This window comes from Takifugu rubripes, chromosome 21 (assembly GCF_901000725.2).
Source record: "Takifugu rubripes chromosome 21, fTakRub1.2, whole genome shotgun sequence".
Classification (NCBI taxonomy): domain Eukaryota; kingdom Metazoa; phylum Chordata; class Actinopteri; order Tetraodontiformes; family Tetraodontidae; genus Takifugu; species Takifugu rubripes.
This window is the reverse complement of record NC_042305.1, coordinates 10660313-10676862: the sequence shown is the minus strand read 5'-3', so window position 1 is coordinate 10676862 and position 16550 is coordinate 10660313. Positions and strand designations below refer to the sequence as shown.

The following is a 16550-nucleotide window of genomic DNA, read 5'->3' as shown; positions in this document are numbered from 1 at the left end:
CTGCCTGTTGTGTGCTGGTTTGGTTTTCAAGAAGAGGATTAAACAGTTCCCACCAACCCTCTGATGTGGACCTTATCTCAGGTTTCTCTCGACACCGCCGGTGCTGTGCTGGTATTAGAAGCTAAAGGGCTTTGTTATGGAACACAAAAGGCAGAGCTAGGCAGCAGTTAGTCAGGCTTTGTCAAGGGTCAGAGAGGTGTTAAATAGACTCCACCTGGAGCCGTGTTAACACCTTCACCTGGGACTTTCAAACTTTCCATGCAAAGTTGTTCTGTGGCGTCGAGAGCGCTCACAAAGACAACCTGGGAGAGAAAGGAGGAAAAAAAGAGAGACTTACAACAGAACCATCAAACCAAATCAATTTCTAGCTCCAACAAATAATGTAAGAACAAATCATGTGTAGGTTTAGGTAAAGACGAAGATACGCAGTGACAGGTTCAAAATATTTGTAATGTGAAACATGCGGCATCGGTCTGATTTCCCCGAGTGGTCGTCTCAACCAATTTCTCAAATGGACGCGGAGGGTTGACGGCTAGCATAGCCTCCTCCGGAGGTAGACGTTTAGAGCGCTGTTGTATCAGATGATTGTGATTTCCCGACATGGCGTACCTGCCCGAGAAAGCTGCTGGTTCAAAACAATAGCGTTTAAAACGGGGCTCACTATTGTTTACTACTCCATATTTCCCGAACAAGGAACAACCCTCAGACGATTTTTAAAAACGTCCAGACACTCACATCCGCCCAAAGAGGAGCCCTGTATTAACTTAGGGAAGGGGGGCACAGACCACATTCTGGGCCAGCTCAGCGTCAGACCTTGTTACTCTGGATCCCCCGACTCCCCTCCCCTCCCCCCCCCCGCCTTCCTTCACCCCCGCCACCCCACTCCCAGCCCTGAAAGGAGTCTGGCTGGCCTACACACGCAATCCTCGCGCTAGCCGCTCCTAAGCCCCGTAAAGGCCATCACAAGCTCCGTGTAAAAACTCCTATAGGGGCCCAGCTCCATCTCTCCGTAACACCCCCCCCACCCACCCACTCCACCAATTCCCTCGTTCCCCCTCTTGTGCTGCCTCGACTACACTTTCACTTCGCATTACTTCTGCTATTCTAAGTTTTCCACTTCTGAGCACTATCAATTATGCACTAGAATAACAGTGGGGCCGGCCCTGGCAACGGGACATAAAGGCCGATTATGAGTGTGAATAATTCAGCCGCATTCGTGCCGTGTTCCTCTTACCAGTGATACAGGCGGGAAGGTTCTGCCGCTAATGTACGGCAGCAGACACAATCTGACCCGGGCCTAATGTAAGGAGCTCTCTACATCCCAAAGATAGCGCGTGGCCGTCCGCTGCATTATTAAAGCGCCGATGAAGCCGATGTTAGTCAAAGCTTGACACGGGCCTGGCAGCTCACATCTATCCGACGAGATGCAATTAAGCTACAAATCAGAAGATGGCAAAGCCCCAAAGAAAAGAAAGTGGCACGGAGAACTGTGCAGTCATGGGAGCCACCGCTGATTTCTTTTTTTATTGTTGAATTCCCGAGCCAGACATCCTTCCATCAGCCTTCGCTTTACAGCTATCTGGGTTTCACCTTTCGTGACTCGCGTGCAGACATTTGCCAGTGCTACTTTTCCTCAGAACTTCAAACAGTAATGAAAATTTAATCACTCCGCCCATTTCAGACGAGCAGGCACCCCAATCCAATAGATCCATCGTAAAATATGATGCATCTGTTTTCCCACAAGCTCGGTCTCGACCACATAAAAAACCATTTGGGGAAAATGTCTTAAATTATATGAAAAGTCGGGCAAAATAAATGAATCCTTTCATCCTTTGAGTCTGACGGAAGATAATTTGATAAATTTTAACAAAATAATTCCTACAATTATAGATTTAATAAAATGCTAAATTCATTCAACTTTGTTAAATCTTTTCTTTTCAAGGACGTTCTGCCCTCAAAGACGTGGGACAAATACTAGGGTCCAAGAAAAAAAGAAAAAAAAAACCCTTCTCTCCTTATTTGCGCTTCCGTTTGCCATGCACGCTAATCCCGGCTGGAATGTCTCCGGTCGCGGAGTCCAGCGGCTCCGAAGAACAGAACAGCAGGTGAAAGTGAACTCTCGGAGGGCCTGGAACGCCTCATAAGGTCACCATTTTAAAAAAATGTAAGAAAAAAATAGCATTTTATATATATGTTTTTTAATTTTAATTTTTTAAATTTTTTATTTATTTATTCCCTGAATTAATGAAGTATATAGTATTGAGTAAAATTGAGTCGTACCCATGAACTGGCTTAATTTTGTTTTCTTTCTTTTTTGTTCTCAGACATGCAAATTAAATCAAAATCTGTTGCCAGGTCACATTAATGTATATTTTTTCTTGACCATTTTAAATATTTCATATTAAAAACAAACCAGTGCGACCATAAATGCTGGACGTGTGTGCTAGCTACAGCAAAGGGTACTAGCGAGCATATAAGCACAGATCCTGCTGGAGTCCAAGAGTCCACCTGCTGGGACGGCCCAGTAGGACGTCTGCAACGACACCACCACTATCACAGCACGGTTGGAGGAGTCTCCATCTCAAACGGAGAGAGAGGAGAAAGAAGTTGGACAACATGGCAGCTAGAGCGGGAAGGAGTGTGACTGGCATGTGTTTAATACCGGCTGGCAGGAAGAGGCAGAGGGCATGAACTGAGCGAGGGGGGGGGATTAGGAGTTAAAAGGAGCTGATGCGGGTCGGGTCCGCCGAGCTCAGCCTTCGACGTGCCCGCCGCTGAACCGCCGTCACCGAGACCGTCATCGCCGGCCCACGCTGAATGAGGCCGTGGAATTTGGGATGCTGAAAACTTCAGTTTGCCTGAGTAAGCAAGAGGAAACACACACAAACAGGCTCCTCGGGACGTCACCGTGGGCAGCGCTCATCACCTCTGTTTATCTGGAGGGCTTAGGCCACTTTGGGGACTCCCCTTAAGTCTCACTTATCTCATTAGACCCTTAAAACTGATTAATATGAATGGCGGCAGAGGCCAGCTGAAGGCTTTCTTAAGAAAAGGAGGGAAGGAGGGAAAGAGAAGGATGGGGGGATTTTGGAGGAAGGGGGTTTTGTGTCTCTGGACAATGAGCTGATGGCTTTTTAAGCCTCTCAGTGGCTCCGGGTTAATACCCGGGGCTGCAGTCATGGGATAGGCCGTGGTTCAAAGGCTGCTGCACTCTATAGCTTACTGCTCGCTGGTTCAGGGGAAGAAAATAAACAAGCAGAATAAATACGGCATCCACTGCAACGGGAAGCTCGCAGACCAAATAATGAACTGCCTTTCCAAAGCGCACGGGCCTATCCGCGTCCTTCGAGGTGTCACATTTGGTTATGAGGGACGGTGATTATACCTCGGATGACAATAATGGGTGAAAATGGGATTCATCACATGTTCTGGGATAAATCTTTCCCCCTTAAGAGGACAAAAAAAAAAGTTTTACGGCGGACTAGTCGACCACCGCGTGTTATTTTTTTTGAAGGAGGGAACTCGTGGAACTAGGTCAAGATTAGCGCTGCACTGTGCTACAGTAAAACCTGTGTGTGAGTCGGTTAATTAAAACGAGCCTGGATTCAGAGTTCAGGTCAGGACAACCACGTGGACGCACAAATCACAGCCAACACAAAGAAGTCGCAGCATCAAACAGCGAATCAGCCGAGGGTGTCAGAATCATTTATGCGATGCGTTTTTAAACACAGTTTATGATCTCTTTGATTCCGGGCGGTTCTACAGGCTGAGATCAGAGGCTGGCTGATAAAACAGGCCCGCAGCAGAGCCGGAAAACATCGTTTTTATGTCCTTCTGTTCATCACCAGAGTTGAGAAACTATAGTTGTTTGTTATTAGTTTTGAAACAAAAGCGTAACGCAACGAACGTGGATTTTCGTTTCTTGTTCAGCCCCGAAAATTCCACTGAGCCACATTCCGTCTCCATGCAGCCGGGAAAAAGAGCCCCACCAAAGTCAAATACGTGCACCAAATGAGATATCGTCCATTTACATCTCCATCATGCCCCATTATCCCCGTTATTCATCATAGTGAGAAGAACGCATCGTTTCATGACCTTCACTTACAAAGTGGAACTTCTTCTGGGGAGTAAATCGGCTCATTGTTATTGTACCAATTTGTATCTGCGGCAGACGTTCGGCAATTTGGAACGAAGCCCTCCGTTAAGCCCCTGCAACGTGCACACATCTGGAATTCTGACCCGCATTTTCGGTGAAACTTGTTCTTCTCAAGCACGGAGGGTCCAGTGTGTCACAGTTGTTAAGGACAGCCTGCAACTTGGGGCCGAAGCGCCAACCCCCACGTAAGGAGCAGCCTGGCGTAGGGGAGGTGGGAGGGGGTCCCTTTAGTGTCGGAGGAAACAAAGGAGGGGTCTAAACCTGAGAAGCTTAATCCCTTTTCTCTAGAAAACAGTCCCGGTATCACTAAACGCGGGCCACAGGGATGAAACCTCCTCAGGGTGAAGACCCTGGGAGGGGCAGCACCAAAGAGCCGAATTCCTCTTCTAACTATTGGGGGGGGGTGTCAAATGAGGTGGATGGCACGGAAGGAAGCAGAGAAGAGGGCTAACGCCTCTTGAGGATGCAGGGAACTGCCAAATCTCCTGCACCGTACCTCTGGCGGGTCCAGGCTTCTCTGCTAGTGTCTGGCGCCCGCGCTGCACGCCTCCTCCTCCTCCTCTGGAAGGCGTACTACATCGTTCCGCCGTGCAACCAGTCCCTTCCCTTCGTCTTCGTCTCCTCCTGCCCTCCCTCTGTTTAAAGCCCATGCATAACTTCCAGGCCTGCCTATGTGGAGTGGACAGAGCACAGAACAATGGCCGCCTTTGAGCCGCACCACTGAGTGTTGGGAGGGGAGGGGGGCACTGGCTATTTTTTTTCTACTGTCAATTCAAACGGGCTAATGCGGCTAGCTTATTATTGGCACGTCTTTCCCGTAACAGTAGACTGAACAAAGTGAAAGCGACTTTGTTTAATTGTTTGTTTGTCTCTGCCAGTGGAACATTACTGCCGCTCAGAGAAGTTAATTCAACTTTTCATGATTAAATCGAAGCACGCGGAGAAAATCTCACATGCAGTTCGGGGGCTGTAGCCGCAAACCGACTGTGACGTGACAATACACGTAGATTTATGGCTAAAATTAGCACTATGGTGCACCTTCAGCCATTTGGATATTGACCAAATAGATTGTCTCAATTCCAAAGGGATAGCCGACCCCACCGTGGCGCAGGCCCTCTGTGCAGCTTCTCAGTCTGCCTGCGAAGAAGAATTACCTCATGAGTCATTTACAACCGCTACCGACCATCAATTAGGTCTTTATTCACAAGCTGGAGATGTGTTCTCTTCTGGGATCTATCCTCCACACTGCTGCCCAGCTAGAAAAACATCCATTCACTCCTCCGCAGCCACCACCCCCCCAAGTTAAATAAGGAAAGCGGCAGCCTAAGGTCCGAAGCCAGTGTACCATGAAAGGAATTATCTGTGGAAAATGTTTCTGGGGAAAAAAGAAACGAATAGCCTCGATCATTCCCGTCACATTTTCCAGTCCAACACACGGTGGCAGACAGAGAACAATGTTTTTGTTTTTTTGTTTTTAAAAAAGACAACTGATGGTTGTTTCGGTCTTTACGTCTCAATGTCCTTCCGGTAAATACAGGATTAGTTTGAGAGTAAATGATTTTAGCACCACAAAATCAGCAAAAGACGGTTTAAATCAAGCAATCGTGTGGGGCCTTTATTCAGCTCGACGCTCGAGATGCTTCAGACGGAGGTAAGAGGGCGACAGAGGCTATCAGGCCCCCTTTCAGTAGCGCCCCTCACTGGTTAGAAGTGGTAGATCAACCAAGCGTTACTGGAGTAACAGCTGCTAAGCCTCCATTTTACAGAAGGGCTGTAGTGGGATACGCTAGCGCCATTTTCAGCTAGGAATAATGACGGATGGGGTACAATAAAAAGCACACTCGGCCTCATATTCTGATCCTAATTGGACCTGCAGAACTCCGTATTCCCAATAATAATTCCTTTAGGGGAATTCTATTGAAACATGACCTTTCTGAGTAAAACACTGACACAAAACAATGTTTATTTCTTGACAGTTAGCAAATACGCTCAAGGTGTTCATCTGGTTTCCAAAGCTCCTCTGGGTGGTCAAATAAAAAAAATTAAAAAAAAGCAAAAAATACAATTGCAGCAGTGCAAAAAATAGAAAATAAAAACTTTTTAAAACTCTTTCCAAATGTTTTGCTTTTGCGTCAGAGAGAAACCGATACGGTGAGAACCGCGACGGGGAAGAATTCAACCCTGAATAAACAAATATGCGCATCTTGTAGACGGGCAACCCAACGGTAGGAAAAATTATTTTGATCATTCTCAGTCACGCATCCAGCCACACACATGTGCCCGTTTGCCTGCTTTGGTTGATACCTCATTGTTTCCGAGCCAGACGGAGCGTTCCGCTGAAAGCCACAGGGTTGAACGAGGGCTAAAGACAGATCGCTTGGGCTGATAGCGGCATTTTAGCACACCATCTGACCTTGGAGTGATACTCTGAAAACAAAAACCTGGACATTAGAATCTGCTTCCCTGGCAGGGGTGGGAAGCAGAACCGGAGCCGCCGTTCGGCTTTGGACTTCGACGGATTTTTAAGCCCCGATATCAAAGCAGCTGTTAACCTCGATGCTTCTTGGATGTGTTTGTTTGATGTTGAGTAAACAGACATTTTATATCTGCTGAGTGAATTTTACAAAAAAAAAAAAGAAAGAAAAAAAATGGAGAGCTTGTAAAATTTCCAAAATTATAAATGTAAACAAAAACAATAATTCAATTAAATATAATCGCACCCCCCAAAAAAACACTGTTTTATGTTAGCTTTACTATTTTGGGGGGATTTGCATATCTAAGACTACAGCCTGACCACCAGGCACCCCGGCGACAGAGCCGCTTCTGTCCGCCACATAGCAAGTCCACAAGGGTCACGGCCAATAACCCCCCCCCACCGAAGCACTGAAGAACAGCTGCTCTGCCAAGCACATTGACTAAGCATTGACTACTGCCTGCTGGGCTCATTTTGTAGTTAATAGGAAAAAAAATTTCATTAGAAAACACATTCACAGCTCCAGGGGGGGAAGGCAGAGCGCTATCGACGTTAAATATCAAGTCGCTTAGCGCCAACGTCAGTTTTCACAGGTAGTCCATCAGACTCCGAGACTTCGGGCTTGAATATTTCTCCGGCTGCTGCCTTTGTCTCCTCTCCTGCGGCTCGGCCAGAGCCGGCGTTTGCCAAATGCCACGGGCGCTGGAGAACGACAGAGGCAGGAGTCATTAACGGGAACTAATCAGCCCTGAGACGGGAGCCAGAGCGGCCGATTCAAATGCGGCTACGAGCGCGGCGGGAGAAGAATTTCCAAAGGGCCACGAGAGGGAAGGACGAGGTCAAAACTTTAGCCAGCAGAGAGGATATTTGCTCAAGCTTTTTATCTGGGATTTGGTCGGAACTGTCGGCCTTTTATTTGCGCAGCGTGGGCCTTTGTGCTGATACACACATGCATGAAAGGACAGAGTGACAATTTTTCAGGTAATGAGGGGCCCACGGACGTGCACGCGCACCGCAGCCCCCGCGCACCACAGCCCCCGCAACAACAACAGAAAAACTGTCCATTACATCAGCTACTTTATGTCGGCCTCCTGTTATATTGTGACAATAAAAATGCAGAGAGCAGCTCGTTAGAAAGGCACTGCCTGGGCTGTTTGTTCAACGACAAATTATACACCAAAAACACAAATCACCTTGAGCAATTTGCATGACCGCAACTGTTTATGGAAATAACAGCCTTCAAGGAGAGTTGTAACGTTATGAGATTGTCATTCAGAGGCCGGCTCGCTGCTCGCTTATCCTCTCCCGTACGCGTGTGACCTGTGACTGAGCTCCTCGCCGAGCGTGTCTGACCTCCGAGCGTCTTTTCCCCGCCGTCAACCACAGAGGGACTCCCGGAATATCTCGCCGTGTTCCATTTTACGTGCACAGCGAGAGAGCCAGAGGTGGGGTGGGGGGGGGAGGGAGAGGGAGCGCCGGTGAGGAGAGGGAGCGCCGGTGAGGAGAGGAGTACGAGAGGGAAGGCGCCGTCATCTCCGCGCTACAGCTGAGACTTCATTAGGACCACCGTTGGCTCATTTGAATAAACACAGCCAGGAGGCGAGACGGAGCAGAGACACGGCCGAACACAAAGGAAAACAGGCCGGGTTCTGATGCTGGCTTTACAGCTGAGGACACTTCCTGATGGAAGAACCGTAGGTGCCACGAAAAACCTAACCCAGGAACAAAGAGCACGCGGGCGAATATTCACAGGCAGACTTGGGAAATCACGCCGTTATCGAATCTGTGACGAGTTGTGATACGGGGGCAGCGTGCCAGTGCGAACACAACGGTGCGGAAATCCCCTCGGCCCGTACGCCTGACGCCAACGACAGCAACGCCGCACACAACAACCGCCGCAACCACCAACGCAAACTTGGAGACGTGGGACCAACACAAGATTCCACACTTAATCCAGCACATATGAGCAGACGGACACAGAATTCAAACCCACAAGAACAGAAGTCTCAGTTTCAACCAAAAACGTACATATATCACGTCCAAAAGTTGGAGTTGACACTTCTGACGGGGAACACTTTCTTTTTCGTACTGTCTGTTTTGCCTTCGATAAATTAATTGTACTTAGGCAGCCAAGCATGCGGGAAACAGATGTGGCAACATTTGGAAGCAGGAGCTGACGCTGTTCCACGCGGAGCTTCTCATTTACGGCTCCGCATTTTTGCGCGAGCGCACCAAAACGGGCATGAGGAATTAAAAGCGTAAAAAACGAATAAATAAAATAAAGCAGATTCTGTGACAACCACAAATGACAGCCCCGGTGTGATGGATTATCTCGGGCAATTTGCTCCTCTCGGAGCAGTGCGGTTTGATACGTTGTGAAAAATGAACGGTGACAAATGGTTTTTCCTGCTGCGAAGCTGTATGACCGGCTCCGAGCGACCGCCTTCAGGAGGACAAAAATCGAGGCAAAAACCACCAAATAATCCCCGGAGCTCCTCGCTAACATCGCTCCTGACAATTGACATCATTAGCCTTCGTTTATTGTGGTCACGCAGGCGCATGTGCTTTAATACGGACGGAGAGGTTCACACAGGAAAAGAGGGAAAACTGCTCTTTTTGTCTGGCGGGCTGTTAGCGCCACGCCGGGTCTCCACAGTAATGCACAAAGGGACTCAATATTTATGAACCTAGCCATCAATAAGTCAAGTTTGCAATCTCTCTGACTTCTATTGTTGCCTCTCAGGCCTCCTGCAACAGCCGCTCAGCGACGGGGGTCAAAGAAACCGTCTGGAGTCAAAGAGGGGCTGCTGGAGGCAACGTTACAGTCGCCGCTCCGGCCGTTGTCCTTCCCTCGGGCACCTTTCAGAGTTCCGTAAAGCGAAAGAACTTATTTTCTCTTGACTCGATATGAGAGAGGAAAGGGCGCGACACGGGTGCAGCCACCTGAGTCTCCACATTCAGGCGTCCTCGCCTCTCCGTCAGCGCCGGATCGCGGATGAACAGTTGCTTAATTCAAATTTCCCAGAACTTTTCTCCTCCCAGAAACGCAAGAAACCTTTTGTCAGCACATCTGGCAAATATCAAGTTTACTTGGTGGCCAAACAAGTTCAAACTTTACAAAAGAAATTAAAAAAAAAAAAAAAAATCTTCAACAGAAAAAAAAAGGACTTTTGGACCCAAAAGTGTGTCAGTCCGGAGCAGAAACTTAGCTTCAACACAACAAACCCTGTTTGGTGGCGCTGAGCAAAGCCGTCGGGTAAACGGCCGCATCGCAGCGCGAGCGTAGATCACAGCAGTCATGCTCTGCGGCATATCTGCCCGAGAATCTACACACCCCGTGACTGGTCCCGACTCCAGGAGAAGGCTCGCAGTCAGGACTCCCGACCACTAATCGTTTCATGCAACACGAAGAGTTTTTAGAAAACCCCAAAGCGAACACACAAATAGCTGCACGGCTAAATCGGTGCCGACTGATAGCGAAGGCCGTGCTCACGACTCAGCTAAGTGTTGCTGGCAGCCGAGGTAGAGATTTTTGTCAACTGGACCAGAAGTGTTTCAACTCAGCCTGGGACGAGTCCGACTCTGGTGGGGACTTTTGGTGGGGAAGGCTCTGACTGCCGAGGCTGCCTGGAGCACGTACAGTTACACTGAGCTTCTGTCACATCTGACTTTGCTAGCAGACACAAAAATAGGGGTTTCTAGCAGTTACTGTGAGAGGGGGCAAAAAAAAATTGTGGGCAGTAGATTTTTACAATGGCCAACAAATTACAAATTATAGTTTGAATATTTTCAGGATAATCAATTAAGGATAAGACTTCAGCCTTAAGCAACAATTACTGTAAAATATACTTAAAAAGATAAAAGTGAAACGAACATGTAATTTGTGTAAAACTCTGCCTATTATATTATGAAAGGGGAAGCTGTACAGGGAAAAACTTCCCAAAACTTTTGACTAACACTTCCCAAAGTGTGGAGCAAATTATAGCCAGACTTGAGGTCTAAAAAAAAAAATCTTTATGGATTTTAACTTTCATGCTTCTCTGTCTTTAATGGTCTTTTTTTAATGGTCATAGCTGTAATTGTTTCCCAGCGTGCAGCTAACTCAATAATAAGCACATAAAATGGAATCTATTTTGCAGCATTCACGGATGAACCCGCTGTGAAGAGATATCTATAAAGCAACAGTAAATATCCTAAATTCGTTCGGCCCGTTTGTGCCTCTAACTTAACTCAAGTTTTCAGAAAGAAGCCGCAAGATCTGAATCCATTTCAAGGATTCTGCGCTCGTTTGGGTCACTGCTGGCGTTCAGCGTCACAAAATAAAGCGAATGCAATAAAAACAGAATAAAGGGCAGCCTGGCCGAGGCAGATCCGAACCCTGACGGCCAGATTTTACATCAATGTGCGAGGATTTTTTTATTTATTTTTTTTTAAATCTCTAAAATTTACGTGGAGCAGTTTTTGGAGGTACAGCCGATCCGCTCCAGAGACCCGCGGCTGACGCCACCGAACATCAGCCGCTGTGCGCGGACACTTACTTGGCGTTGGTCCGGTTCCAGAAGACGGCGTAGCGGTCGGCCACCACTTTGGAACTGGGCTCCTGGCTAAATACACACAGCAGCAGCACCATGCAGACGAACAGGACCATTTCCATTTGCAGCATCACGACGGCGAAACTCGGGCGAGTATTCCTCTTCTGCGTCGAGCGGGTCAGGTCAGGCGGGTCGGGCGCTTCGAACCGGGACAGGTGATGAGGCTCATTCACGTGCGTCTGCGTGTTCCAGACGCAGCTCGTGGATGCTGGAAAAGCGGGAATGCGCGCCACATAGAAACCGGGAACAGCTTGGAAGAGACGTGACCATCCGCGGGGACGCTTGCGCGGACACTTGTTCAAGCCGAATAGGAAAGTTTTAGAGGGGGTAAAAGGCGTGTTGGTGGTGGAGCTCAGCTGCAGGTGGAGGGTGCAGACAAATCCCGGGTCGTTGGTTCAGCTCGGGTTAATCCGCGAAGGCTGAGCGAACGTTTCTCTCGCCGACGCGCAAACGGTGATTCGGGGACAGAAATGCGCAGCACGCCGGGCGGTGTCGTCCGCACAATGTTGCTCTTGTCGTGCTGGATGTAGCCTGTGTCAGGGCAAATGACAACTGCCGTGCACTTCTCCTTCCACCGAACCAAAGGCTCGGGGGGGATTAGGCAGCCCAAGACGTGATGGAGAAAAGAGAGAGAGAGAGAGAGAGGCTCGATGTGTCCAATGACGGCGTGTGGCGCACGTCAGATGTCCATGCTCTCTAGGCAACTTTTTAAAGCCATACAAGCCAGTCAGCCAGTCAGTGGTAGCAGCTCGGGTAAAAGTCCAGCGTTTGAAGGAGCGAGTGTTATCCCGTCTCTGGTTCACCGGGGGTGTCACGGCCGAGCTGGGGAGGCTCCTACTCGGTCAGCGCCGCGTTCTCTCTCTGCGTTTCGCTTGTTTATGTCCGCATCCCAGCGCGGCTGCTCCTCATATACGAACCATCGTGCGAAGCAGGAAAAAAGATGTTGCCTTTTCCCATGTGTCACGCCGCTCGCTCTCTCCCTCCTCTTTTTTCTTGCGTTTGAGTTTGATCACGCCGGAACTCGCTGGAAGGTGAGGACGGAGGCAGGCAGGCAGGCAGGCAGGCAGCTCCGGGCGCCGACTGAGGGGAGTGGGCTTGGTTACGCGGAGCGGGGCACGGTCCCATTGGTTTGAAGCGATTTGAATGGGCGTCGCTCGAACAAAGCCGGACCCCTCCCCCCCTTCGGCCGCCCCAAAACCGAGCTAATTTAATTATGGAGAGGTAGAGCAGCGAAGGGGTAGAGACGCGCAGGACAGGAACATCTCCAGATATATCTGGGACCTGCGCACACGCACCACGCTGTTTAATTATATGTGCGGCGCGAACACCACCCCCCCCCAATGTGCACGATGTGCGGTGAGGGCCACAAGCATTAATAAACATCATGTCGGATCGTATGACGATGTTTTAGAATTTGACCACGTATTTTAATTGCTAATTTGGAATCTAATTTAAAATATCGGCTGTTTTTTTCGGGGGGGGGGGGGGCAGAAACCCGGGGATCCTGAGCTCGAACATGAGACGCGCACGGCAGCCTGTTGCGGTGGGGCGGACAGGAAGGGGTCCGAGACGCCGCTCCTGCGCCCAGACGCCCCGCAGCGGCGAGCGGGCGGGAATGCTGACTCAGCGGGAGCGGTGGGGGTGGGGGGGGACAAATCCAAGTTCGAGAGCCGCTGGGGGAACCTCGTCTGTCGCCGCCTTAAATCAGAGGAGTGCTCGCACAAGTAGGATTTATGAAACGTTTGAAAATGAGCAGCGGGGCTGAATTCAGATGGGAAATCCCTGATGGGAACGAGCGCAACGCCAATTCATATGGATACTATATGCGGGATTTATGCCCGTCCTGTGCTGTGTGCCAAAGCGTTTTAAGTCATATTTTAAGGGTTTTGGAGGGATTTCAAGAGAAAGCGAAATTGAAAGGAGTGCAAATGAGATGCAATATAGAGTGTGATTTAATGAAAAGAGACAAGCTGCAGCTACAATGTAAATGATCTTAAACTAGGCTGGATCAGCCGGTCAGGAAATTAAAGCAGAAGTCATTTTAAACAAGATTACAAGTGTTGTATGTTCAGACAATAAGGACAGGAAATGTTTTAAATGTCTGGCAGGAAAATAAGTCCCGTGTGTGTGCAACAGGTGCGCATGTGTACTTTTTAGAGCAGGAGAGAAAAGGGGAAAGAAAAGACAGGATGAAGAAAGGATAATTCCATTTATTATTTTAAGATAATCCTCTTGACCTCTTCAACTGGACTAATGTAAACTCAAGACAATTCACCCCCCACATACACACACACAGACACACACAAGGCCCCTATCTACCAGGGAAGGGGGGGTGCAGGTCGGCTCAGAGGTCAGTGAACACGGTTGTTTTCACACCCACTTTACAGCCGTGACTGCATTCCTCTCCTGCTGCGTCCCGTCTCTTTCTCCCTGCCGCACACACACACCCTCATATGAAAACACACTTCACGACAAGCACGTATGATTGTGCGGAGCTCAGAGCGTGTACCCCCAGCTGCTTTCATTTTCTCTGGCTCAGAAACAAAGCCCACCCCCCCTCGTCCCCTCCTTAACCCGCTGTTATACTGGGCCGCCATCATTACGCCTCCTGTCTTCTCCATCATTCTCATCCAGGCGGCCCTGCTTCGTGGCAGGTTTGACCACGCTGCTCTGTGATCCGCTCTTTCTAAGGTGGCCATTTATTACTCCGGAGTTTTATTCTCATATTTCTTTCTTTAGATGAGCCTCATTAAAACAACTTGAGGGTGCTGCTGACCCGTCACATGGAGCTGTGGGAAAGGTCAGGTCAAAGGGTCCTTGGAACACTTGGAAATACTTTCCAGTCAGATTAGGGGCGTCGGTGTGGGTTTTTTTTTCACCGAACAAACACAGTTGCTCGTCCATTTTAATCCAGATGTGACGTACTGAATTCCATCGATCAAAAGGTAAACTAAATAAACTAAGAAGTGGTGTCAAAAAGGGATAATTGGCTGCTTTTAATCTCATGAACCACAAAACAAAAGCTCTACCCTGGAGACATCCTCCCTCTGTCACACACACAGAGAGAGAGAGACAAACACACACACACATCCTCACATCTTTGTGGATACTAACCATTTCCCTACCAAACCCTAACCCTAAAATGCATGACCTAGCTCCTTATCCTAACCCTAACCATCCACACTAACCCCTTAACCCTAACTTTTGCCTTAACCCAATTCTAACCTCACCCTTAAAACCAGGATTTTTGAAATTGTGGCATCATGTCCCCACTTTGCTAGTACAATGAGGATTTTGGTTCTCGGAATGTCATAAATGTGAGGACACACACACACACACACAGTATTCTTATAGCTTTATAGCTCATTGCTACTAAAAGTATTGTGTGGCGCATCGGTCCCACTAATGTTCACTTGTAGTCGTCACTCGTCCATAAATGTGAGACTTTCACACAGGCGAGCTCCAGCAGTGGCATCGTTGTCAGTTAGAATTAAGAAGAGCGTCATGCGTGCCTCGTGCACCGTAACCCCAATTACGCTGTCATACGCTTCAAAATGGCGAATACGGATTAGTCCGGAGCGCTCGGGAGGAGTGGATTCCCAGCCCAGACTTTCTTGGCAAATTTATAAAGATCAGGTTTTCCCTCACACATGGAGGTGAGACGGCGTTAAACCTGAAATCATGAATGGATCACCGAGAGCAGAACGATGTTCTAGCTCCAGCAACCCAGGGCTATGCCAGCGGGGTCGAATCCCATCGGTGGCTTCAAACACATGCGTCTGCATCTTATATATTTGTAGATTTGATGGTCAAACCGTTTCAACTGAGCTCACCGGGAGCAAGAAGCTCCCCCTCTCTGTCTCACTCCCCCACCTCCTTTTAATTCAGCGCCACCTCCCTCTTTAGGATGCATATTAGATTAAAGATTTTATTGTCACACTCAATGCACTTAGAGCGTTGGCAAACTAAATCATAGGAAGACAGCATGTCATAGAAGAGACACCTTGGGTTGACTAAGTCATGACGAGCCAGCACAAATCAATGAGAGGGACTAATCGGATGTATCAGCGGGGACAGGCCCTGCCCTGAATCTCAATGATGGGCACCAGATGGGGACTGATGTTGCCATTAGTGCACCATCAGTGCTGCAGGAGGAGTGATGTAAGTGGCTCCAGTTCAGTGCAAAATCAGGTTTTCTGTGGGGACGGCCAAGGTCTCCACAGAGGGAGAGAGGGAACTGACAGCGGAGGTGGGGTGTGACGGCGGGTTACTTTGGTAATGTGTACCCCCACACCCTGGCAAGGACAGAGAGAGACGGGGGGATGATGTCATGGGTAAACTGGGGGGGAAAACCCTGCTTGTCTTCTAGCTTTTAGACTAAATGTGAGACAATGTGATGGGATTGGACCATATTGTTGGACCATTGGACCATATTGTTGGACCATTGGACCATATTGTTGGACCATTGGACCATTGGACCATTGGACCATATTGTTGGACCACTGGACCATTGGACCATTGGACCATATTGTTGGACCATTGGACCATATTGTTGAGCCATTGGACCATTGGACCATATTGTTGGACCATTGGACCATTGGACCATTGGACCATTGGACCATATTGTTGTTTCGGATTGTTTTCAGCAAACTAATTGAACGAGTGTGTCTTTTGAACCTGAAAGAACCTGAGAAAACAACCCCACCTTTCCTCGCTGCGTGATGACCAGAGCAGCCGCTGTATCCAGGGGGGTCATTATTTCAATGGCCCCGTGTTGGTGAAAGCCCAGCCCAGAGGTATCACGTTTATAGGTTGTCCATCTCTTCAGGGGAATACGAGGTCTGAAGGGATTTTTGTTTTCCCTAAACTCAAATGTTGACTCGAATTCAAGGATGAACTGATGTTTTGGAGGACAAAGGTCGCTGCAACCTGTCGCCATCTGGTCGACGCCTGCAGATAAAACAGCGGGCAACTGATATCCACAGTCCCAGGAATCAGATCAAGGATGCTAACTGTAGATGAGCTTCATATTTTTCCTGAACACTCCATTCCATCACTGGACGCAAGTAAAAGGATCTTAAAGCAATCGAGATGATCTTGTTTCTCTAAAGGCGTTTGTGGCGCTAAAAGCTAACCCCTCCCGCAGTCGTGGACTTGTTTACTTAAGACACAACCTTAAAAACCAGTGTAACAAGAGTGAGGATTGCTGCCTGGGGGTTTTAAGAAGTGGAAAATATTCTAAAGAACCGGTTAGATTTACGTAGAACAAACTGTGGAAACAGAGGCAAACGTCCAGGTTGATTTAGGCCAAAGCCAACAGGACACGCCA

The 16550-nt window shown here is 48.5% G+C and overlaps 1 protein-coding gene across 2 annotated transcripts in view; it reads right to left on the bottom strand.

Moving 5' to 3' along the window:
* efna5b (ephrin-A5b) overlaps positions 1 to 11292 on the bottom strand; it is a 70471-nt gene extending 59179 nt beyond the window's left edge. For both annotated transcript variants that reach the window (XM_003974803.3, XM_011615601.2), the window contains exon 1: positions 11168 to 11292. In XM_003974803.3, the coding sequence (XP_003974852.1) occupies positions 11168 to 11292 (125 nt within the window). The remainder of the gene's footprint in view (positions 1 to 11167) is intronic.
* Between the last annotated feature and the right edge of the window lie 5258 nt (positions 11293 to 16550).